Raw genomic sequence first — 27,304 nt, forward strand, 5'->3', positions numbered from 1 at the left:
TAGTGGGATACGTTGTGTGAAATGTAAAGTGCATGTGGTGTAGTGCATAGATAGTCATGTAATTAAGGATGGAAAAATTGGGAAAAGACCAGAAAGGGATTATAAGCTATGAAGATCAACCCTACACATATCAGAAAGGGAGAAGGACCTAGGAGAGATTATAAATAACACACCATTTCCAGATGACCACATCAGTGAGACGGTACGTAACATGTATACACTGCTTGCTTATAAGAGAATAGCATTCACATATACAGTATAAATGAAGATATGCTGAGAAAGATAATAACATCATTCATCAGACTAACTCTGGAGTACGCATCAGTAGTCTGGAATCCTCATCTCAAATAATACATAGATAAGATTGAAAAAGTACAAAGGGCAGCTACAAGATGGGTACCAAGCTTAAGAGATGTAAGCTATGAAGAAAGACTAAAAAAACTGAATCTACCAACACTACAGGAGAGAAGGAAAAGAGGAGACAAGATTATGTTATATACATGCATCTCAGGAAATGAGAAAATAGACATAAATGAATACTGTATATAACCTATGGGCAAGCATCAGCAAGAGAACACTGCAAAAAAAATACAAAAGAGAGGCGATAAAGACGTAAGGAAATTCAGTTTCCCAAATATGGCAACTGATAAGTGGAATGCACTACCGAATGAAATAGTGTGTGCCAAAACTATTAACAAATTTAAGGATGTGTGCAATAAGAACGGTTTAATACACAGGACAGTACAAGCTTTACTCATCCTGTAAAGATACAATTAATTACGAACACACACACACACACACACACACACACACACACACACACACACACACAATCAACTTATCGAAGTTCCTAAGATTCCAGTTCTGGTCTTACATTTGATAGGGAAAGTAATGAAATATACAGCATGTTCTTACATTCCTAGGTCATTCTGTGCTATAACTGAGGCACTATGAGTATCTAAATTTATGCCAGAGCACCAACCATGCCACAAAGACAAAAAAATCGACACTGTCATTTTGCAGTTAACCAATTGTAGAGCTATGAGATGAAAGATATAAGGTAAATTAGATGCCTCCATTTGACTTACAAATGAACAGCTGACCACAATTTGTACCAAAACAAAGTACATAATATATAATTTATGGCTCATCTTCTGTCATGTCAGTAACAGACAAGCACAAAGCATCTGAAATGTAACTTGCAGTTCCTAAGTTTAAAGTGACAGTAGTAGCTAACACAGCAGTGATGCACCACTTAAAAAACTTCATTCTCCTATGATCTGTGTCCACAGTGACTGCAGAGAACCATGGCTTGGATCTCTCAACCTGACACGAAATCAAATAATTAGATTAAGATGATGATGGATGATGACTGATGATGATGAGGATCATATTGGTAGATGTGATGATGATGATGACCAATGATGATGACTGATGATGATGATTGATGATGATGATAGATGATGATGATTGATGATGATGATAGATGATGATGATGAATGATGATGATAGATGATGATGATGAATGATGATGATGACTGATAACGATGACAACTGATGACGATGATGATGGTTATGATGATGACAACGATGATACAAGAATGAGTGCATTAGCAGTGAGGGATGAAAGGTACACCACAAGAGATGTGTAAGGCTAAAGGAAACTAGCAATGACTTGTAAAAGGAGAGTGGGCTGGAATATAAAGAAGGGCTAGAACTAAGTAATAAAGTTATATTTGACATTTTGTGACTAACCTGGATCAAATACTGTGACATGGTATTAGCCAGCAAACAGATGAATAAATAAATAAATAGAGATTGAAGTTCCATCAACTAAAATGAAACCTTAACTAAGGTGAACATTGGCGCTGAACAAATTAGAGCCATACCCAATGAAATCTAGTTTATTTTGGTTGGGGCAAATTACCCAAGGTAAACCTATGGCACAGATTTCACGTTGCATGATTAACACTGCACCAAAACAGAAAAGTTCCACAATGTAAAACTGAATGCTGATCTGAAATTTATTTCCAGGTTTAATCTCTTTCATATGCACAAGGAAAACTTACAGTACTGTATTTGCAATATTTCAATATTATTCTTCCAGAAACTTTCTTGATAATACTCAGTAGTTCTTTTTCATTTTCATTTTGCATAATATCCTAAGTTCAATGCACCCTGAGACTTCAAATGTCTACTTGCTTGAGCTTGGTCACACCCTGGAGGTTTTGGAGCTAACATCACTCTCTGCACTGCATACACAAAAAAGCTTGTTTGTTTGTAATTTGATTATCAAAGTGTAATTCCCTACTACCGATGATCACCGTGGCACATGAAATGAGGGTGTAGAAGGTGCAAGGGCACCAAGTTCAGACAAGGGCCACACTCGGCAAACTGCTCGTCCCCGGATAAGGCCAGCTGGTACTGACCCAAAGCTGCGTGAGTCTGTCGAGTTGTGAGTGTTGTCCCCTTCCAGCCACACATGACCCCGTGGAACCTGAACAAGAGGTCAAAAGTAAACTGTGTAATACTGACAACACTGTATATGTTTCAAGAAGTTACATATTTCATTGGTCTAGTTCAAAAGATAATGGAAAAAAAGGCATTTTTAGAAGACACTGTTTTCCTCTCTGGATCTTGCACATTATTTTAGATCAACATAAATATCTTGCTACAAAATTAAGCTTGTCTGAAGTAAACAGCAACAAAATGCATGGATAATTTAATAAAAAACACAATACATGTTACCTATATATATTCATAACCTCACTTGTGCACTGACTTTTGTCTTATAAACTTATTTGTGTATTTCTTATCATGGCTTACCTACAACATTCTGTGTTCATTGAGTAGAGGATCCTGTTTATTTTAACATTCTGCCCACCAAGGCTTCTTCAAGAATAACACCAGCAGACAACTCTCCATCACTTAAATACTCTCCAGACTGAGCGGTGACCTAAATCTAACATATAAACATTCTTACACAACCTAATTACCACTGTTGTCTGTTCATGAGGAGAACTGCCAATGGCTTTGCTAGCATGAAGAAACGATTATTCTGATTAAAGTTACGTACTTTTGCTATAAAAACAAACTCAAAACATCCACAACTCATAGTACTGTCTTCATATTTTATCATTTTAGCTGCTCTCCAGCTGGCATTATGGCCTGTGTCAAACCTATTCTTAACAACTGCATTAATCATATTAAAACATATTGTGTCATATTTGTGTTCCTTTGCAGCATTTATTTTTATTTTCCACAAAATGTTTCACTAATATATACTTTATCACATTCTCAACAAGGTTCATAGTAAACTTTTCCTTGATGCACAACCTGCATACTTTTTATCTTCTTTGTTATACTGCCCACTGTTACAGAAATTTTTTCACTACACTGATACCAGCATTGTTTGATAATGGGGAAACATTGCTAGCTACTGAGGTACATGTATTTAGTAGTATGATCCTCTTTATGCATTTCTCCACTCTCTTTCTTTCTTTGGATATATGCAACCTTTTTTCTGGTCTTGAGGATAAGGTAGGGAAGTTATTTCAATTTAGTGAAAGCATTAAAAATGTTGTTCTGTTCCTCCTATACTGTATATATATATACACTCCGTTGAACACATCTTCAACACCCAAAGATAAAATCCAATGACAATACCTTCTTGAATCATCTTATCTGTGGCAGAATAAAAATGTACATAATCATTCTTACTAGTCTGTTTCTTATAAACTTGAAACGTAAACATGTTTTCATCTCTTATCAAAAGTACGTCTAGGTAAGGCAGCCTACTGTGATCTTCGTATCCTACCGTAAATTTAGGAAGTGGAGAGATGGCATGGGGTACACGGGCTTGTGAGTAAACGCAGATAAAACAAAGGTGATGGTATCTTGGGTTGGTGACGATACTGTCAAAGAAAGAGGGAGAGTGGCCATGTCCAGTTTGCCATAAGGGTGTGGGAAGTAATTCTATCTTGTGCAGTGTTTGTGATGAGTGGGTGCATAAGAGATGTAGTGGTATTAGAGGTAGCCTGCAAGATAATGCTGATTTCATGTGTATGATGTGTTGGGAAGAGGTTGTGGAGATTGTCAGGCATGATATGATTCATCTTGCTGGCGAGGCTCTTGAGTGTATGGAAGAGTTTTGTTACTTGGGAGACATGTTACGTGCTGGAGGTGGGGCTGGAGCTAGCCCTGTGGCTAGAGTGAGGAGTGGTTGGAAGAATTTAAGGGAGCTGTTCCCTCTCCTGGCACTGAGAGAGCTCTCCCTCTAGGAACTATGTCACAAATGCTAGTAGTTTCTCCGTGTTCTAAAAACAAATTAGCTAATACTGGGTTGAGTGGGAACTCCATTGCCATTTCTGCTCTGTCTTTAATAATTACTGTATTGTTTCATTTATTGTATCATTTATAAAGGCTCCAACTGTTTTGCATGCGTTAGCCTTGGTCACCTAAAGGCAGCTAGTAGTGATGTGTGTAGAGATGCCATATGATCTCTGCAATGAGTGAAAATGCAAATGGTCTCCTGTACCCAGGAAACCATTTACTATGCTGGGTGGTAACCATATAACTGGGGTTTCTGGCAGGGTTATGTGTCCCCCAGACTCCCCTATCCAAAATTACTTAATCAAAGCAATCATTTCAGAGAGCCTTGGAGAGCCCAATACCTGTCCGGGGCCCCAACCAAATGGGCAGATTCGCATGGCTATGTGGAATGTGAGAGGTGTGAACGTGTAGAGCAAGACGGTGGAAGTGGTGAATGTGTTCAAGAGTGTGAGATATGCCGTGACGGCATTGTGTGAAATAAAGATGAAAGGGTGTAAAGTGGAGGAGTGGGAGGGTATGAAATGTGTAAAATTGAGAATGAATGGGCAAGGAAGATGCAAAGAAGGAGTTGCTTTGTTGATGAATGAGGTGTGGCAATGTGGAAGGAGAGACTACAAATTCGTCAGCTCGAGGTGTATGTATGTCAAGCTCATGTTTGAGAAGATGAAAGTGGCAGTGATTGTAGCATATGTACTGTGTGAGGACTGGAGTGAGAGAGAGAAAGACAGGTTTTGGGATGAGCCGTATGAAGTAGTGGGAGAAATGTCAAGGAGCTATAAAGTGATCATAATGGGGGATATGGATGGAAAAGTAGGTACTGGTCCTCAGGATGACATAATGGGTTGTTATGGAGTACCAAGAGAAAATGATAACGGGAAGTGACTAAAGGATATGTGTCAGGAGAAGAGGTTGTGCATTTGTAACTTATATTTCAAACACAAAGATAAGCGTAAGTATACATGGTATAGAGGGAACGGGGATCGTGTTTAAAGAAGCCTGACTGATTACTTGCTCGTAGAGGGGTCGATGATAGGAATGGCTGCTGATATGAGGGCCGTGACAGGACGATATTGAGGTCTGTCAGATCATATGATTGTAGAATACAAGATCAAGCTGAGAGGAGTGAGGTGGATCAGGAGAGATAGGTGCAGTCAGGGAGAGAGACAAAGTTGAGAAGCTGAGGATCAAAGAGATGGCACATGATTACAGGGCCAAAGTAGAAGAGGAGTTAGAATCAGTGAACTGGAATGATATGGATCTTGACAGCCTGTGGAATGCACATGGGGATTGCTTAGTTAGGAATGCTAAAGCGGTGTGTGGTGTGGTAGTAGTAACAACAAAGAAGAAAGGTACGGCATGGTGGGATGAGGAGGTTAAGAGAGCAGTGGAGGAAAAGAGGAACAAGTGGCTAAAGTGGTTACAGGACAGGGGTTCAGTTGAAGTAAGAACTGAATATGCTGAGAGCAAGACGCATGTAAAGAGACTAGTGAAGAGGAAAAACGAGGAGGTAAATGATGATCTAGGAAGAAAAACGAATGCAAACTACTCTGAAAATAGGAAGTTATTCTGGGAAAAGATGTGGAAATGTAGAGCGGAAAGAAATGTGATAGTGTGAAGGATGTAGGTGGTAAATTATTAACCCATGGGGGTGAAGTAAGGACTAGATGGAAAGAATATTTTGAAAGCCTGATGAATGGGAATAGAGATAGCAGAGCAGCTGTAAACATGATTGGCTTTGGGGGGTTTTGGGGGTGTGCAGAGAAGGAATGAAGTGCCAGGAGACGTCACAATCACACAGGTGAAGAGTGCTGTGAAGAGGCTGAAAAATAGGAAAGCAGCTGGGGTTGATGAGGTGTATGCAGAGAAGCTTAAGTGTAGTGGAGAGAGTGGAATGAAGTGCTTCTTGGAGATATGTAAGAAGGCATGGATGAGTGAAACTGTGCCTGCAGAGTGGAAAAAGGCTGTGATTGTACCCCTGTACAAAAATAAAGGTGAGCGAAGTGAGTGCAAGAATTATTGTGGCATAAGTTTATTGTGTGTGGTAGGGAAGGTATATGGAAGAATTATAAAGAAAGTAAGAGAGATATCAGAAGTCCTAGTGAGTGTTGAACAGAGTGGCTATAGTAGTGGCTGAGGATGTGTGGATCAAGTATTTGCAGTGAGACAGATAGCAGAGAAGGCTAGTGAGAAGGACCATAAGGTGTTTATGGCATTCATGGATGTGGAAAAAGCATACAACAAAGTGGACAGAGAAGGATTGTGGAAAGTTTTGCAAATGTACGGTGTAGATGGTAAGCTGCTAGGTGCCGTCAAGAGTTTTTATGATGGTCGTGAAGCATGTGTAAGGGTTAATGGGCATCTAAGTGAATGGTTTACGATCAGTGTGGGCATGCAACAAGGCTGTGTGATGTCCCCATGGTTGTTCAATAAATATATGGATGGGGTAATAAGAGAAGTAAAAACACGAGTGATGGAGAGAGGGATGGCATTGGTAATGAATGGTGATGGATGGAATATCTCAAATTTGTTGTATGATGATGATGCAGTACTGCTTGCAAGTACTGGACAAGAACTTGGTAGGCTAGTGCAGAGTTTTGCTGATGTCTGTGAGCATCATGCCTTGAGAGCAAATGCAGAATAAACTGATGGTTACCGAGAGAGAAGGTGACTCCCAGTGCAATGTTACAGTGAATGGAGAGAGACTGGAATTGGTGAGAGTTCCAATACTCGGGTACAATGATAGAAAAGAGAGGAAAATGTGCAACTGAAGTTGAAAGCAGAGCGACACAAGCAGGAAACACAGCTGGTGCAATGAAGGCCTTGACAAGAAACACAAGCTTGAGTGTTGCAGCTGCATAAGGCTTACATGAAGGAGTGTTAGTGCCAACTTTAACATATGGATGTGAGACTATGGTGTGGCATGAAAATGAAAAGTCAAGAGTACACGCAGTGAAGATGGGACTGCTGAGGAATGTATGTGGAGTGCAGAGGGTGGACAGGATACAAAATAATGTGATTCATGAAAGATGTGGAGTGAGGAAGTTGGTGGACACCACAATCGAAGAGAGTGTACTGAGATGGTATGGTCATATAGAGAGAATGGATAACAACAGAGTGGTCAAAAAGGTATATCTAGGCAAATCTGAAGGAGGGAGGAGGCAAGGTAGGCCAAGGAGAAGGTGGAGAGATATGGTGAATGAGTCTGTGAGGAAGAGAGGTTTGGAAGTCGGCGAGACTAGGAAACTGACAAGAGATCGAGATGGCTGGATGTTGTGAGGAGAAGTGCATGACCAGGGATTCAGCACCCTCTTTTACTGTTGCAGCATCCAGATTGACTCAGTCGAATATGTTTATGTGAAGCTACAGAATGTGGTGAATGTTTTTTGCGTATCCGATGAAGCCATGATTCTAGGGGCTTGAATGATGAGTGAATGGAAGCGTGGCCCATTGGATTGGGCAAAATTTGGGCTGTCTGGACATTGCTACTCCTCACCATGCCCTAGGGTGGGAAAGGAGTCTGGATGATGATGATGATGATCATCATCATCATCATCCTCATCATGATGATTATATATATATATCATCATCATCATCATCATCATCATCATCAGCCGTTTGAGTGTCCACTGCAGGACCGGTCTATCCTGACCAAAGTCGGGACGATACAGCCAATGTATCTGTACCAAGAGGTTTAGGCTGTTTGGTAGAGATTGTATGTAGGGTGAGAAGTGCTTGTAGGTGAAATTGCAGTGTTGTAGTGGCTTTGGATGTGTGTGCAGTCTGTGAACCAATTGTAATCAGCCCGTGCAAGCCGACTGGGTGCAAGCATACTTTATAGTAAGCGACACTGGTTCAACCACAGCACCCCTTGTGTCCACCAATGCAGTGTGTGGCCGAGTGAACACTCCCAAAGTTTATTACCCTGGCGGGATGCGAACCCTGTTCACCAGCGTACGAAACGCACACTCTACCACTGTACCACAGAGGCTCCATTATATATATATATATATATATATATATGATATACCCAAAATATAAACATATATATATATATATATATATATATATATATATATATATATATACATATATATATATATATATATATATATATATATATATATATATATATATATACACACACACACACACACGAGGTGGTACCCAAAAGTTCTAGTAATTTGAATACCATAGGAAAATAAATTACCTTACCTCCTAGTTCTCACTGTTGTCTTCGAAGTAGTCCCCTTGGGAACGTATACAGTGGTCCCAGAATTTTTTCCACGAGTCCTTGCATCCCTGGAAGGCTTCAGGCGTGATGGTCTTGAGCACCTCCTGCAATTCTGTCTGGATCTCCTCAACCGAGTCAAATCGGCACCCTTTCAGTCGTAATTTCAGCTTGGGAAACAGGAAGAAGTCGCAGGGGGCAAGGTCAGCCAAACAGGGTGGGTGGGGATTGACTACCATGTTAGAGGAAGCCAGGAACTGCCAGAAAAACAACTGATGTGTGGACAGGGGCATTGTCATGATGCAGGACCCAGTCCTTGTTCTTCCACTTTTATGGACGTTTGCAGTGGATGTTCTCCCTCAGACGCTGCAAAACTTCACAGTACAACTTTCTGCTGGCAGACTGACCGGGTGGGACAAATTCCTTGTGAACAATCCCTTGGATATAGAAGAAAACAATCAACATCGACCTGACACTGCTGTGAACTTGACGCACTTTTTTCGGCCTTGGTGATTTGGGAGACTTCCAATGCGATGACTGCCGCTTTGTCTCCGGGTCATTACCATAAACTCATGATTAATCACCAGTTATGACCTTGGAGATGAAGGCAGAGTCATCTCTGATCTGATTCCTGAGCTCCCTGCAAACTGCACTGTGATGTGCCATCTGCTTATAACTCAGCAGTCTTGGCACAAATTTTGCAACGATGCGTCTCATGCCCTACACGTCTGACAAAATGCGTTGCATGCTCCCGTACAGCAGTCCAACGATATCACAAACATCATGGATAGTTCGTCTACGATCTGCAAGGATAGCCTGAAGAGCATTTCCGAAGTTTTCTGGTGTTGCTGCCGTTGACGGTCGTCCAAAGCGGTCATTGTCTTCGACGGACGTTTGTTCTTCCTTGAACAGCTTGTACCAGAAAAATGTTCTGCTTTGGGACATGGCATTGTCACTATAGGCTTGGTGATGCAACCAGTGAGTTTCTGCAGCTGTCTTGTTATCTTGAAGCAGAACTTGATGCAGGTTCTTTGTTCTGTGAGGTCCACCACTGCAAAATCGCCAAACCACCTACACACCATGTTACAACAGTAAGTGTAGCTCAACAACACATCTGCTCACAGACACGGCCGGGGACACACTGACGCACAAGGGGTGCTGCTGACTCCTCCTAGCGTCAAAAGGCAAAACTGCAAACGGTTGGCTCCCTCTGTTCAAATTACTGGAACTTTGGGTAGTATCTCATATATACTGCATATATATATATATATATAGTAAAAGTCCAATTCTTTGGCATCCAATGGGGTGCTTTCAAAGCTAGTATTCCGCCAGATGGCTCCACTGTTGCAGTAAACACATTCCCCGCACTGTTTAAAAAGCATATTTTTCTTTGTTAAATATCTATACTGTTGTGTAAAAATGTGGATCATGGTAATGTCATATGCCGAAATATAAATAATACAAATAGAACACGTATATATAACGTATCGTGAAGTGTTTATATTTATCATAAACGGAAATTAAAATATCACTGATGGCATGTGATGGCAATCCATCCTTCCAGTGACCCTATATTATTTAATTTCTGCTACATTTAGTGCAAATTTGGTTCTTAATACATTGTCTGTTCAGACTGTAAACTACGCCTAGTGAGTATCTAGACTCATCCAGTTTCTATGTGGGCAGAAATTTAATGTTGAGTAAATACTGGCATTCAACATTTTGCTCGCTTCCTTCACGCATGCGCACCACAAGACAGTCCCGTGTTTAAGTTTTTTCACGAGGGATGTCAAGTTTCCAGGAAAAATTTTATTTTGATGGCGTGTAATGTCACGGATTCACTCAGAGTAGAAACAAGCTAAATTCATAACATTCGTCATTGGTTCATAAGTGACTATGTACAGGCAGTGTGTTTCACTGAGCGATATCTTTGTGTAATTGTCATTCCCACATCTTGCCTCTCTAGCTGTTAACTAAGCTACGCCGATTTCTCATGTCCCTGTACCCGACGTTGGTTACATTACTGTCGTAAATGGACACACCCACACACATTGCCCCCTCTTGGCAAGTCCCTAATGGTATGGTCATGTGAGAACTGTCTCCAGACCACCTGTCCATACACATATGTTTGTAAGATCTTCCACTGACTGAGTCAGTAGCTTGTGCACATACCAGTCCTCTTGACCTGGATGCAATCTCACTGGGGGTAGACATTTAAGAGGATGCAGTAGTATTTACTCGTCATGTGTTCTCACGTTTGTATATATATATATATATATATATATATAAGCGTGAATACTGAACTTGACTCCGTGTGAATCACACATATCTATATATATATATATATATATATATATATATATATATATAAGCGTGAATACTGAACTTGACTCCGTGTGAATCTTGTGGATCTCTTGGAGGCGATGTCTTGGCTTGTGTACCTTCCACAGTCGTCTGTCCTCGGTGAGACCGGGCAAAGAATGACGCGTAAACGATCTTGGTTTTGGGACGGTTCCTCAGACCGGATGATTTATGCTGGTGAATGCCAGTATTTACTCAACATTAAATTTCTGCCCACATAGAGACTGGATGAGTCAAGATACCCACTAGGCGTACTTTACACTCTGAACAAACTATGTATTAAGAATCTAACTTGCACTAAATGTAGCAGAAATTAAATAATATAGGACCACTGAAATGGCGGATTGCCATCATATGCCATCAGTGATATTTTAATTTCAGTTTATGATAAATATAAACAATTCATAATACGTTATATATACGTGTTCTATTTGTATTATTTATATTACGGCATATGACATTACCATGATTCACAATTTTACACAACAGTGTAAATATTTAACAAATAAAATTATGCTTTTTAAACAGCGCGGGAATGTGTTTACTGCTACAGTGGAGCCATCTGACGGAATACTAGGCTTTTCAGAAGCACCCCATTCCCCGGCAAATCTGACATTTGAGCAGTTTTGAGAAATAGTCCCATTTACGAAAATCTCTGATCGTTCGGCAGATTTTCCGATTCTCCATGAGGCTCGCCAGCTACCTACCCGCCTTAGTGAGTGAGATAGTGGAAGTGATGGAACGAGTCTACCACTGCCATGAAGCTCTCCCATAGCATAAAGAGAGTATCAAACAGTATACAGTACTCTCTCCAAACACATTTGTAATGATATGAGTAGTGATGATAGTGTTCACCGAAACATATAAGGTACTGAGCGGGTAGGGTTTTTGATAATTTGGCAATTTTGATTTTTCGGCACTTGCCTGGTCCCATAGATGCTGAAAAATCGGACTTCTACTGTATATATATATATATATATATATATATATATATATATATATATATATATATATATATATATATATATATATATATATATATATATATATATACAGGTAATCCCTTAATTCACGCGAACTTTTTTCACGCGATTTCGGTTATCCACGAATTTTTTGTACAATAATCAAAACAAAATTATAGTATTCAAATAAACAACTTTAATATACAAGACAAATAAATAAAATATAAAAATGCCTACCTGCTGCCCGTGTGCATACATATATATATATATATATATGTATGTATGTGTGTGTGTGTGTGTGTGTGTGTGTGTGTGTGAGGTTGGTCTACCAAGCACCACACAGTCAGTTTCAATCCGACGCTCGAATCATGGGTGACTCGCGAATCGTTATTTGTGGCTTATTTTTCTGCTTTCCAGTGATTCCTTGCCTTGTCTGCCAACATGGGGCCTAAGCGTAGTGCTAGTGATGCATGTGATAACACACCAAAACGGTCTCGTAAAGTGATGTTGCTGACACAAAAAATTAAAGTGTTGGACAAATGGAGGAATGTCGGCGGCAATTCTCCGTCAGGATGATTCCTCGTCATTTATTTACATACTAGTTTATTTAGCAAGCACAGTACACTAGTTTTTTACTTATATGAATTATAAAATCCCCCTGAAAATTAGTTATTAAAGTATTAATTAATCAATAATAAGTATATTTATAGAATGACAGGGAATTGTCCATGTTTTGATGGTGAATTGACCTCATGGTGAATTGTCTCTGAACCGTGTGTTTGGGGTGAGTCAACTGTTCTTACAATAAAGAAGGCAGAACGTAGCATATGGGAGGCAGTGAGGACTAGTGCACCAGACTGTGCTAAAGCGTCTCCACCTACTCCTGTGAACTGGCTCAGAACCGTATGTTTGGGGTAAATGAGTTAACTGTTTGGACAATAAAGAAGGCAGAATGTAGCATATGGGAGGTAGTGAGGGCTTGTGCACCAGACTGCTGAAGTGTCTCCACCTATGCCTGTGCTTGTCAGGTTTCAGTGATAAATTTCTTACATTTTTGTTGTTTTTCATACTTTATGCTAGTTTATAAGGTGTAAATAGTGCATAAACAGTATTATTCAGATGTAATATACTTAGCAGACATGCGTAATTATGTGCACACAAGGGCAGAACGTATACGTGAATTTACCACATACGCAAAGGGTCTGGGAACGTAACCCTCGCGTGAATTAAGGGCTTACTGTGTGTGTGTGTGTGTGTGTGTGTGTGTGTGTGTGTGTGTATATATACGAGACACCATGTGCAAGAGTATACCCAAGCACCACCTTGTCGAAAATTGAGATAATGCTATCCCACAGTCCCTCAGAGTATGTACTTTCATGTGGACTTGGTGGATGTGATGTATGACCCAAGACATCAGGGCGAAAACCCATAAAAATAACATTGGGTTTACATCGCCAACCTTTATCAAATGCTTTTTGCTACTATGTTGGAGCAAGAGTATACCCATGCGCCATCCTCACAGAGAATGGCTTCTCAGCACGCCATTTTATGTGTGCAGTAGTGTTAACAATCACCAAGGCAATGAGGATAGTCTCATCCCAAGCCTTTTTGCTGTGCTGTAGTATGGTCAGACTCAAATATGAAGTCCGTTTGGGTGGGGCCCGCGCGGGGATTTCCCTCTCTACAGCTCTGCCAAACCTCCTCACTCACTCTCTCTCAGTTGATTGAGAAAGTTTTTATATATTTATAAGTTTTGTTTTCTTCTATATTGTTTCGACCTTTTTTCCACACCACCACTGAGGTAAAAGTCTTGGCGCATTTTTTTTTATAGAGGTTTCCCCAGTAGGCATAAGTCCTCTCTCTGACCTTTCTTCTAAAAAATACTTGTTCACATTGTAAATAAGTTCTTTCCCCCAACTGTGGAGCACACGACAGCGAGTCGGAGTAGCTGCCATTGTGGGTGGGGATCAGGGAGGAAGTGACCGGTCACCTGTAGTCTGAGGTGGGTGTCCTTGACCTCTGGCAACGTTGGAAAGCGACGTTGTCACGTGGTGTGGAATTTATACAAATCATTGCTATTATCCTAAAAAGCGACACATTCATAGCACTATATAGCCTTATTTAATATATTTAATAAGTACAGAATATTTAATATACAATTTCAAATAGTAAATAGCTGACATATGACAGAGAGAGAGATAGGTACTGGGGTTGATGCGGCAGAGCTGTAGAGAGGGAAATCCCCTCTCGGGCCCCACCCAAACGGACTTCATATTTGAGTCTGACCATAATACTAATGCTCTCATTCCATGCTATTTCTGGCTGACCAAGCAGTGTGCACGCTCTGTTGTGTGTGTCATAACTTATGTAATTTTGGTGGTTATAACACCATAGCAGGACACAGTGTGAGTTTTGACTTTGTTTTTCCAGTAAAAAGAAATAATAACCTTTCATAACTTCCCATGGCTTTGTGTTCATTAACTCTTTCAGTGAGGTTAGTTTTTTTATTGAACCATTATATTTTTTATTGTAGCAGCCACTGTATTCATTAGTAAGATATCTATGTAAAACATCATTATTCCTAGTATGATTGGTGTTATTTTGTTTGTTATTGCATTTAATAGATGTAAAGTGTCTATTGTTCACATAAAAACACAGAACAACAAGGACCAGGTGAAAAAGAAAATGCTGCAGATTGATAATTTTTTTGAACAATTTTTAAAACATACCTTTTATGACAATAACCAGGCATATTCATAAATAACCATTCTACAGACATTCAACTTCATCTTACAACATCAAGGAACTTACTAGCTATTGTCCTGCAGTACTAATTTATGCATAAAAGTAGCAGCATTCTTTGCTAATATGTCAATTTTTTTTTTTTTTTTTAGGTAAAAACAATAGTACCTTTACTAAAAAGTTTTTGGATAAAGTAGAGACAATCAGCTTTAAGATGAGGTAAATGCCATTATCCTAGGTATAATAGTTTTGCGGTATCGTTCTTCAAAGTTGTAAAAACTTTAAATGCGATTTCTGCCACTTTTAAAAAATGGCACATGGGTATAAGCTTGCACGTGAGGCCTCATATATATATATATATATATATACGAGGCCCCTAATAACATAATGTATCGAGTGTCACTGCAAACGAAACCCAGTTAAGTATACCACACTGTAGCCCAAACCCTCTCTGATTTGGAAAGCAACCACGAGGTACAGAAAGCAACTGGCATTAAGGTCTAAATTCCCCTTCTGTAACATGATCTCACTGCCCACTTCACCTCAGTGCGTCAACAAGCCTTCAAGCTGGTCACAGAATGTACCAAGTGAATCCCAGCAACGTGTTGTCTGGTGTTACCAGATAGTAGCATGTCTTTATGCTCACAGTCATGCATTTTTTTTTATAGCATTATTAATTACTGTACCATTATTCTAACATAATGGAATATTTTATCATAAAATTGCATGATTTTAAGGGTAAGTTAGCCATAATGTACAGAAAATGGGAAAGGCAGAGAGCTCAGCAAGACATTGGCAACTGTAATTTGGGAATCTGTCGTGACGTGAAGCAGTTTTTGGTTTCCCAGCTGGCCTAGAACACTGCATGGATTAACTGGCTGTTTTCAGAGCTGTTTTATTTTTTTTTCTCATTGTCTCAAGAACATGAGTGACTCTAGTAGTGAGCAAAAAGCAGCTGGTCCTTCTTATAACAGAAAAAGAGTGAGGAGACCAGGGATGTGGGCACAAAACATTAGTAAGATGCTCAGGAACACTGGGCTTTTGCTTTTACTTTGTAAACATTTCCCATTGATATCTTTGGTTGGTTTGATTGTTAAAAATGCTTACTGAGTACGTTTTGTCTCTCAATAACCACACTGGAGAAAAACGCAGCTATTGTTGTACCTTTCAGAATGCTACTAATTTCTCTTCTACCAAGATCAGCATGACATGAAAGTATGAACTTCAAGCTATTAAAAAAAAAAAAAAAAAAAAAAATCACTAGTTCCAAAGTTATGGCATTTTGAAAGTTAAGTAACTTTAACTGCATTTTTCTCCGTTTTCAACATGTGGCGTTCAGTACCCTATGTTATTAGGGGACTCATATTATATAGGTATATCATCATCATCATCTGGACCTCCTATCCAACCCTAGGGCAGGGTGATTTGTAGCAAGGGTGATTTGTAGCAATGTCCAGACAGCCAAAGTATGCCCAGTTCAATGGGCCATGCTTCCATTCACTCATCATTCAAGCCCAAGAAATCCTGGGTCCATCTGACAGGCCAAAAAAATTTCACCACATTCTGTAGCTTCACATACATCTATCTGATAGAGTCAATCCAAATACTGTCACGTTAAAAAGGGGTGCTAGATCCCTGGTCATGTGATTCTCCACACAAAATTCATCCAGCCAGCTCGATCTCTTGTCAGTCCCTTAGCCTCACCAACTTCCACACCTCTCTTCCTCACAGACTCATCCATCATATCCCTCCACCTTCTTCTTGGCCTACCTCGCCTCCTCCCTCCTTCAAATTCACTCAGATACACCTTTTTCACCATTCTACTGTCATTCCTTCTCTCCACATGACCATACTATCTCAGTACACTCTTCGATTCTGGTGTCTGAGGTCTTTCTTACTCTGCATCTTTCACGAATCACTGACCAAAAGATGACGACTAAGGTCAGAACAAAGGACATGATACAGATGGCGACGTGGAATGTAAGGCGTGCAAATGATGAGATGAAAGAGAGAGAGATTGTCCAGGTGCTTGAGGGTGTGAAAGTGGATGTATGTGGATTAACGGAAACTAAATGGAGAGGAGAAAGTGTGAGAGAATGGGAGTATGGATGGGGTATATATGTGGGAGTAGGTGAGAATGAGAGGGCAAAGGAAGGAGTGTGTATTGTTGTGAGTAAAAGATGGAAGGAGAATGTAAGAGAGTATGGATCAGTTGGCTCAAGGATTGTGTGGGTAAGACTGAAAGTTGGACTACAATGTGGGCGATTGTGTGCGTGTATGTGCCAACGTAAGATCATGCAAGCAGAGTGGGAGAAGAGTTCTGGGCAAATGTGGAAGTATGCTTGGACAAGTTTGAAACCTATGAGAGAGTGTTTTTTGTTGACCAGTGATATGAATGATAAAGTAGGGAATGTGAAGGTGGATGGAGTAGTTGGTGAGTGGGGTGTGCCTGCTGAGATAGAAGAGAGTGGCAGTGCTTTAGTGGACATTTGTGTCGGGAGCGGGTTCGTGATAGCCCATACCTTCTTCAGGCACAAAATGATCCACAGATATACATGGCAAGTGATGAGCAGGGTGGGTGGTTAACTGAATGAAAGGAAGGCAATGATTGATTATGTGTGTGTGGATGAAAGGATGCGAAGGTGTGTAATGGATGCAAGAACATATAGAGGTTGGGGAGTGGACTTTCTGACCACCAATTGTTCGTGGTCAGAATCAAGGTCCAAGTAAAATGGAGAAATAGAAGAAGAGATGGACGGGAGAAAGGAGTAGATGTAAGGAGAGTGAAAGGTTACGAGAGGATGAGAAAAAGGCAGAATATAAGAGAGAAGTGGAGGAATGACTGGGTAAATATGGAATGGAGCAGATGGAGGACATAGAAGGCGTGTGCATGATATTCACAGAAGAAATACTGGAGCATGTGAGGTGGTGTGTGGAGTGAAGAGAAGACGAAAAGGGGGTGCAAGGAACAGCATGGCGGAATGAAGAGGTGAGACAGGCTGTGGCACAAAAGAAGAAAGCATATAATGAATGGATGAGAAAGGAAGAGAGAGGTGAAAAGATTAATAAGAGAGAGTAAGAAGAGAGTGGATGAGGAATTTGGAAGGAATTTCAGTGTAAAGTGGAGGGACTGTAAGAAAATGTTCTGGAAAGAGGTAAAGAGAGTTAGGGTGGCAATGAAGTTAGTAGGGGAGTGAAAGATAAAAATGGTAGATTACTAGTGGAGAAGGGAGAAAAAGTGAGCAGATGGAGAGAACACTTTAAGGAATTGCTGAACACAGAGAATGAAAGTAATGCAAGTATAAGTGGCTGGGGAGTGGCTGGGAGATGGAGGGATGTGAGAAGAGAAGAAATCAGAAGGATGGAAGTTGTGGAAGCCCCAGGAATTGATGGAGTATGTGGTGAACTGCTGAAGCATGGGGGAGAGATAGTAGTAGAATGGATGTGGAAGATGTGCAGATTGGCCTGGGAGGAGGGTAGAGTCCTGGATGATTGGAAGTCAGGTATAATTATTCCCTTGTACAAAGGAAAAGGGGAAAAAAAAAAAGTGTGTGGTAATCATAGGGGGATTTTTCTTCTTAGTGTAACAGGAAAAGTATATGGCTGGATACTTATTGACAGAGTCAGGGAAATAACAGTGGAATTAGTTGAAGAAGAACAGAGAGGTTTTAGGAAAGGAAGAAGTTGTGAAGATCAGATACTCATTCTTAGATCTTTAGTGGGAAAGTTTCTAGCGAAGGAAAAAAAGTTGTATGAGGCCTTCAGGGATTTGGAGAAAGCATATGACAGGGTGGATAGACAAGGATTGTGAAAAGTATTAAGAATACATGGAGTACATAGGATGCTGTTGAATGCTGTGAAGAGTATGTATGAGGGTGCTAAGGCTGTAGTGCATGTGGCCAGTGAACTGAGTGAATTTTTCTATTTGATGGTTGGGCTGAAACAGGGATGTGTCATGTCTCCATGGCTGTTCAATCTGTACATGAATGGGGCTATAAAAGAGATACAAGGTAGGGCAGTCGATGTTGGAGTGGCCCTAATGAGAGAGGACAGTGTTTGGAAACTCCCTGTACTGCTGGTTGCAGATGACACTGCATTGTTAAGTGAAGATGATGGGGAGCTGCATGGCTTGGTGGATGAGTTTAGGAGAGTGTGTAAGAAATGGAATCTAAAGGTGAATGTAGGGAGGAGTAAAGTTATGGTCTTTGAGGGAAGTGAAGGCAGTGAATGTACAGTGAAGTTGGATGAGGAGGAAATGAAAAAAATGTGAGTAAGTTTAAGTATTTGGGTAGTGTGATGAGTAAGGATGGAAGTTTGGAGGGTGAAGTGTTTGAAAGAGTACAGCATGGAAGAAAGGTCAATGGTTCCTTGAATGCAGTGATAAGAAGCAGGGAAAAGTGCATGGAAGTGAAAAAGTTACTACATGACAGTATTGTGATACCAATTCTAATGTATGGAAGTGAAGCTTGGATCTTGATGGGGGGACACAAGTCAAGAGTGAGAGCAGTGGAAATGAGTTATTTGAGAGAAGCCTATGGAGTCACATGGAGAGACCGACTGACACATCAGGATGTGAAGGAGCGTTGTGGTGTGGATGTGGATGTGATAAGTAGCGTTAGGAGAAACACATTGAGGTGGTTTGTCCATGTGGAGAGGATGGAGAGTGAGAGACTGATGAGGACAATGTATGTGAGTGAGGTGGAGGGGGAGAGAGGGAGGGGGAGGCCAAGGATGAGATGGAGGGATGGAGTGGAGAGGTATATGAGAGAGGGGCGTGTGAGCTGGGAGCAGGGCAGTAAAATAGCAGGGGACAGGACGATGTGGAGGCATTTTGTTTGTGGTCACCCGGTATGGGATTAAGGCATCTGGCAATAGATAGATATATATTTTATATATACAGCTACTGCAAACTGACTTAGGACCTCCACCCACAAGGTATTAAAACACACAGATATTAAAAAACATAGAAATCATATTATATCACAATGTTTGTTCATAAAATGCCATTCATTAATATGAAATCATGCTTCCCTTGTTTTTCAGGACCAGTTGGATGCGTTTTGGCATGGAATCACTTAGATCTCTAAAGTAATCTAATGACATTCCTTTGCACCAAACAACTGTCAGTTCAGTCTTCAGGTTGTCCAGATTGGGTGTCTTCTTCTCGGTCATGATTTTCTTCATTTTTGCCCAGCAGTTTTCTATCGGATTTAGATCTGGACTGTTGCCAGGCCAGTCAAGGACCTCAATCCGATTACCCTGAAGCCATTTTGTCACCTTTCTTGACTTGTGACATGAAGCTGAATCATGCATGAAAAAGTCGCACCCATGAATGGCAAAAAAGTTTAACAATTGATCTTTCAGAACTTGAATGTACCAGCCACCATTCATCATCATGTTCTTAGGAAGAAAGTACAGGCCTCCCCTTCCCATTTCACCTGAGAAACACCCCCATACCATTACTGATTGTGGGTGCTTAACAATCGGCACCGTGTGAGCAGGGTCATGTCAACTACGGGAGGCAGGGCGATGAACCTCGGCAGGATGCACCTGGAACACCTGAAATGTGCTCTCATTGGAAAACATAACTTTTCTCCACTCATCCGATGTCCAGTGTGCATACTTCTTGGAAAACTGGATGCAATGCTTCTTCATGCGGTCAGTGAGAAGCTGGTTCTTGGCTGCAGTGCGGCTTGGCAAACCCAGCTCCTTGTGCAAGCGGTTGTGCTCTGGCACGACATCAGGTGGCAGACCGCTCGCTGCAGCAAGAATCTTCATGATGATCGACTTTGCGTGTCCAGTACGTTCACAAATCGTGTTGACAGGGACATTATCCTGCCTCCATGCAATATGGACCCTCTCATCTCTTGAGCAGTACTTTCAGGGCGTGACAACTTATCTCTAGGAAAATAACAGGGCAAAGAGTAATGCATTTGAAAAAAGAGGGAGGTGGAAGCTCGGAGCAAAGGGAACATATACTATCACTCTTGCTTCTGAGCAAGCACTGACGTGATGAGTGTTTCACCATCTCCTGCCAACATTAGAGGAGTTGCCAGTTACTTCTTGTCCAAAAAATTCACTTGGCAGTGGTGGAAAAACAAAGAAGACGGACAACTCTCTCTTAATTTGCGGTGAGAGCATACAGTATATATATAATATACAGTAGAACCTCTCTCATTCGGACTATATGGGGGGAAGGGTTGTCCGAATTAGCAGATTGTCCGGACCATCAGGGTAATCTCCAGTTCATACCAAACTCTATCTACATATGGTATGTTTGTTAATTATTAACATATGTGGCATATGTCAACCCTACGTAACTGCAAAAGATGAAAGGATACCAGTACTAAAATAAGAAAACTAATCATGTTCGATAGTTTTGTATTGCACAATTTACAGGTAAGGCCATGACAAGAAACTAGCCTACATTTTAAATTGTGATAAGTGTAGGCAAAAAAAAAAATTAATTAACTGTAATATTTGGAATAAAAATAAAACTTATGTAGGCAAAAAATACATTATCATCTTTGGCATATTGATAACACCCATATTGGGAAGAAGCTAATGTTTGATGTACAAGTAAAGCACATTTAACCCCTTAACCGCGGGGCGTCACTTTTGTGACGCTTGGGAGCAAGGGATCATACCGCGGGGCGTTGCTTTTGTGATTCTGTGTTATTTTGAATTCACCCGGGCTTTCAAGTGGGGGCTTGTATCATCTATCAGTACTGACAATGTCCAACACTAGTCAGCACTCCTAATCTCATCTGTACTCCCATCCATTGTTGACAATTTAGCCATTTCTCCCCGTTCTTGACTCCCCTCCCTACCCCCCCTCCATTACCCTATCCTCTCGCCTGCCCGGCCATGCTACGCTAAGTAAATCTTCCCTGGAATTTTTCACTGATTTCATCCATTGAAATAAGCCCTATGTCGTATTCTTATACCAAATAATATATACAAGAAAGAAATCAGGTAAGTGAGAGTGCCATACACCTGGAATTGGCTAATTATCACCTGACAACACCTCGCGTGCACTCGTTCGCTAATTTTCGCTGTTTTTCCCCTTGAAATATGCCGTATAATCTATTTTCGTAATAAATATACATGTAAGGAGAGAAGGGAGAAGCCTAAGTGATATTTACATTCACCTGGAACTACCTAATTTATAATGTATTGTCTAGATTTCCTGCCAATCATATCAGTGCTACACAAAGCTGTTTCAAGATTTAACATTGGTAGCTCTGATTATATATCTCCTAAGTAGGCCTCTAATCTATTTTCGTAATAAATATACATGTAAGGAGGGAAGGGAGAACCCTAAATGATATTTACATTCACCTGGAACTACCAAATTTATAATGTATTGTCTAGATTTCCTGCCAATCATATCAGTGCTAGACTTAGCTGTTTCAAGAAGTAATATTGGTAACTCTGAATAACCCCTAAAGCAGGCCTCCTAGGCTAGCTGGCCTGGCCCCTGCGTTATCAGTGTACTCTCATCTTCCGAAGTGAGAGGACGTATGTTTCATCTTGCTGACTTCAAGGCCTTTTTTTCACCCCCATGCAAATGGCTCTGTGACCTTTACCCCCTACTAAACCTCGTGTGGAAAGAGGTAAAGGGCTGACAATTGATAAAAGAGTGACTACGATCTTTCTATTGAGTAAAACAGTGCAAGTGGAATTGTAAATAATGTGTAAATAATGTGTAAACAGCAAGTGAAAGTAATGAATGTAAATATACGTGAACAATGGAAAATAGTTTTATAAGTTATTTCAAGTGACAGTGCATAACACTGTAAATAAAATAGAAATGTAAATAACGTAAATAAAATAGAGAACGTAAATAGAAATGTAAATGAGTAGTATTATAAGAATACGAGTATATACCCTAGGAGTAATGAAAGTGAAAGTTTCACTCTAGCATGTCTGAATGCTATGAGTTATGAGAGTGAAGATGAAAGTGACATTCACTCTCAATGCCAGTATACAGGACGAGAAAGTGAATGCTACGTATTTTACTGAAAGAAATTGAATCCCTACAGTGACAATAAACTAATACTACTGAAGGAAACTTATGGATAAAGACTGTAGATATATATAAGTGTTATATAGTAATAGAAATATAAAGTGTGAGGGGTTTTATGAATAATAAATGACAGACTACCATGAGCGAACTAGTGCCAGTGCGACGATCAGACACGCTCGTAATTTCCATTGCTTTCACAGTGTTTTTTTTTTTGAGTATGGATCCCAAACTACTTGAAAATTGTAGAATAGTGTTTATAGTGTTTGTATCTGGATGTGGTAATCATATTACGGGTTGTCGGGAAGTGTAAAGTGGAGACTTCGTTACCCTACTTCAGAGGTCTCCACAAGTCCTACGGTAACTGACGAAGGCTCAACAATCATTCCAGGAGAAAGCTGAAGGTATGTGCCATAAGCATATGTAATTTTATTATTCTAGGACTAATAACTGATTTTTGGCAAATATTTTTTGAGAGTCTGTCGGAGCCCAAATAACCCCGTGGCACACGCAAGTAATTGGTAAACAAGCCCGCGATGTAGGGGTTAAGTACAAAAAATAACCTACAGTAATCACTGAACACTGCAGAATATTCTGACCCATTTTTGTGCAAGCAAACTCCTCCTTTTAACACCTTTATTCATTGCAGAAGCTACACTTGCATTAAGGGGCATGGTAAGGAGGATTAACTTTTGAAATACAGCGTAAAAATATAAATGGTTGGTGAACTAGTTGATGGAACGAATGCTAGCGTGTGTTTAAACAGGCGCCCATGTTGCGACCTAGCGTGATCCGAGACTAAACGAATGACGATCGCTTTCCGCGTCGATACTGAAAATGACTTTAGAATTACTTTCAACATATTTTTGGAGCTTATTATTTTTAAATTTTGTCCGGATTAACAGAAGTCCGGATTAAAGGGGTCCGGATTAAAGGGGTTCTACTGTATATATATATATATATATATATATATATATATATATATATATATATATATATATATACACATATATATGTATACATATGCATATATATACAGTAGAACCTCTTTGGTCTGGACCCCTTTAAGCCGGACTTCTGTTATTTCGGACAAAATTTAAAAATAATAAGCTCCAAAAATATGTTGAAAGTAATTCTAAAGTCATTTTCAGTATCGGCGCGGAAAGCGATCATCATTCGTTTAGCCTCGGATCACGCTAGGTCTCAACATGGGCGCCTGTTTAAACACATGCTAGCATTCGTTCCACCAACTAGTTCACCAACCACTAATATTTTTACACTGTATTTCAAAAGTTAATCCTTACCATGCCCCTTAATGCAAGTGTAGCTTCTGCAATGAATAAAGGTGTTAAAAGGAGGAGTTTGCTTACACAAAAATTGGTCAGAATATTCTGCAGTGTTTAGTGATTTATTTTTTGTACTTAAATGTGCTTTACTTGTACATCAAACATTAGCTTCTTGCCCATATGGGCGTTATCAATATGCCAAAGATGACAATGTATTTTTTGCCTACATAAGTTTTATTTTTATTCCGAATATTACAGTTAACTAATTAATTTATTTTTTTGCCTGCACGGGCCTTAGTCACTTACTACAATTTAAAATGTAGGCTAGTTTCTTGTCATGGCCTTACCTGTAAATTATGCAATACAAAACTATCGTACATGATTAGTTTGGTTATTTTAGTATCCTTTCATCTTTTGCAGTTATGTAGGGTTGACATTTGCAACATATGTTAATAATTAACAAACATACCATATGTAGAGAGTTTTTGGTATGAACTGGAGATTACCCTGATGGTCCGGACAATCTGCTAATTCAGACAACCCTTCCCCCCATATAGTCCAAATGAGAGAGGTTCTACTGTATATATATATATATATATATATATATATATATACAGGATGGAACTGGGTATTTTCAAATTTTAATAAAGAACACAACCCCAGGGTAGGGACCTATGAGCTTCTTGACTATGAGCCAACAAGCGGAGGACAGTAGGCCTAGCATCCTTCCAGCAAAATCCCTCGCACAGGAAATCTGGGAGCCAATGGGTTAAATATTGGCAAATCTATCAGTTTCTTTAACCCACTGGCACCCAGTGTCCTCAATACAAGATGGAACTGGGCATTTTCGAATTTTAATAAAGAAGGTATCCCCAGGGTGGGGACCCATGAGGTTCGTGACTATGGGCTGACAGGCGAAGGGTGAAACATCTAGCACCCTTCAAGCAAAATCCTTTGCACAGGAAATCTGGGAGCCAATGGATATATATATATATATATATACATCCATCCATCATCCAATTCTACATTGCCCCCATGAGGAGCATAGGAGCCTGGAGCTAGGCAGCTGGTCCCGACATTTAAGATGAGAGTGACCAGCCTCACACATCCCTGAGTGGCATTACATGAGCAGTGAACCCCAATCACCCCTTGGATATAAACCTTCACCGGCTCAATCCGAATGAAGCGCAATAATTACCCACTAAACCACCAGGCACCTAAATTTGGTTATATGGTTACCACCTAGTGTAGTAAATGGTTTCCTGGTGTGCAGGAAACCATTTGGCTTGTCACTCAGTGTAGACTCACCCACAGGCAGAAGGAAGAGGAAGGAATGAAGGAAAGGACGAGAGAAGTGAGTGTAAAGGCACCTGCAGGCAGAGGGACAAGGAAAGAATGAAGGAAATAAAGACAGAAGAGGATGGAAGGAAAGAAGGAAGGAGGAGAGGAAAGGGTAGACACCCGAGAGCAGCACTACATCAAGTGAGTGGATGGTGAGCGCCCCCACCTACCAAATATATATATATATATATATATATATATATATGTGCAGCTGCACGAGGCTTACATGAGGGAGTGTTTGTGCCAACTCTAACTATGGTGTGGCATGAAAATGAAAAAGTTAAGAGTAAGAGCAGTGGAGATGGGACTGCTGAGGAATCTATGTGGAGTACAGAGGGTGGATAGGATATGAAATAATGTGATTCGTGTAAGGTGTGGAGTGAGGAAGTTGGTGGACACCAGAATCGAAGAAGTGTCCCGAGATAGTATGGTCATGTAGAAAAATGGATAACAATAGAGTGGTAAAAAAGGTATATCTGAGTGAATTTGAAGAAGGGAGGAGGTGAGGTAGGCCAAGGAGAAGGCGGAGAGATATGGTGGATGAATGCGTGAGGAAGAGAGGTATGGAAGTCGATGAGGCTAGGGAATTGACAAGAGATCGAGCTGGCTGGATGAATTTGGTGAGGAGAAGTGCGTGATCAGGAATTTTGGCATCCCTTGTGAGCATGGCAGCGACCGGACTGACTCATTCGGATACGCTGTGTGAAGCTGCAGAATGTGGTGAATGTTTTTTTGGCATATCCGGTAGAGCCAGGATTCCGGGGGCTTGAATGATGAGTGAATGGAAGTGTGGCCTATTTGGATTGGGCAAGCTTGTGCTGTCTGGACATTGCTACTCATCACCCTGCCCTTGGGTGGGAATGGAGGTTCGGATGATGATGATGATATATATACAGTGCTCGTCAGAAGTATGGGGCGCCCTGCGTCCCTCCTGAGAAACAAACCTTTCAACATTGAAAAAACATATAAATAATGCATTTTATTTACCTTTAGTGCTTCGTAAGGTAGCCTTTACGTTTCTTCACGGACCTGAGACGTCTTGGAAGTGAAAGGGCGAGGCTCCTGAGGTGCTGGAGGGGTATTTTGTCCCAGGAGTCACGAATGGCGGCTTCCAGCTTAGGCAAAGAGCTCACGTCCTTCCCTTGGAGACTCTTCTTTACGAGGTACCAGAGGTTTTCAATCGGGTTGAGGTCTGGGCTATTTCCTGGCCAGTCTGTCATGAATGATACCTCGCAGTCACGAAGCCAATTGGTGACCGATTTGGCCTTGTGAGCAGGTGCACCGTCCTGCTGAAACACTCGTGCACCTGTTAGCTCGAAAGAGTCTGGTAAATGATCACACACAAGCTCCAGGTAAACATCCTGATTCACTCTGAGGTTCTTGGGAAGTACAACAAGCTTCCCCAAACCCTTCCCTGAAAAACAACCCCATACCATGAGTGAATCAGGATGTTTAACTGTGCTTTCTACATACCGTGGGTCAAGTGGGTCACTACCTTTGCATGCTCCTCTGTTACAGGTAACACTAAACGTTGCCTCATCAGACCACAACACTGACAACCATTGCTCCTCACCCCAATTTAGATATTTATTAGCAAAGGCAAGCCTACGAATTCTCTGGCTGCTAGAGAGAAGAGGCTTTTTCACAGGCCTGTGACTTGTGTAACCAAGCTCATGCACCCTACGAGACACTGTTCTCACTGACACCTCACCAAACACTTCTGGGTTGCTCTCCTTAATTTTCCTTGCACTCACACAAGGATTAAACTCCACTGCACGTTTTAAAACATTAACAGACCTTGGGGAAGTTTTCCTAGGCCTACCAGACCTCGGTTTCTTTGTGGGAACTTCACCACTGTTTTCCTCCCGAAACCGCGCACACCAACGATGCACTGTCGATCGTGTCACACCAACCAATTCACTAATTTCCTTTGTCTGGTGGCCTGCCTCCTTTAGAGCAATGATCTGGGATATGATTTCACTCGATAGTTCACGGGTAGGTGCCATAACAAAGTTTTGAAGGCCAA

The 27,304-nt window shown here is 40.7% G+C and overlaps 1 protein-coding gene across 1 annotated transcript in view; it reads right to left on the reverse strand.

Annotated features, from left to right (window-relative positions):
• Positions 1-1,744: 1,744 nt before the first annotated feature.
• LOC145401372 (mitochondrial inner membrane protease subunit 1) overlaps positions 1,745-27,304 on the reverse strand; it is a 122,596-nt gene continuing 97,036 nt past the window's right edge. Inside the window, exon 4 of the mRNA XM_080273698.1 lies at positions 1,745-2,497. Coding sequence (XP_080129824.1) covers positions 2,321-2,497 — 177 coding nt within the window. The 3' untranslated portion in view covers positions 1,745-2,320. The remainder of the gene's footprint in view (positions 2,498-27,304) is intronic.

This window comes from Coenobita brevimanus, chromosome 55, assembly GCF_032717465.1.
Source record: "Coenobita brevimanus isolate Jiangsu-jjx chromosome 55, ASM3271746v2, whole genome shotgun sequence".
Classification (NCBI taxonomy): Eukaryota; Metazoa; Arthropoda; class Malacostraca; order Decapoda; family Coenobitidae; genus Coenobita; species Coenobita brevimanus.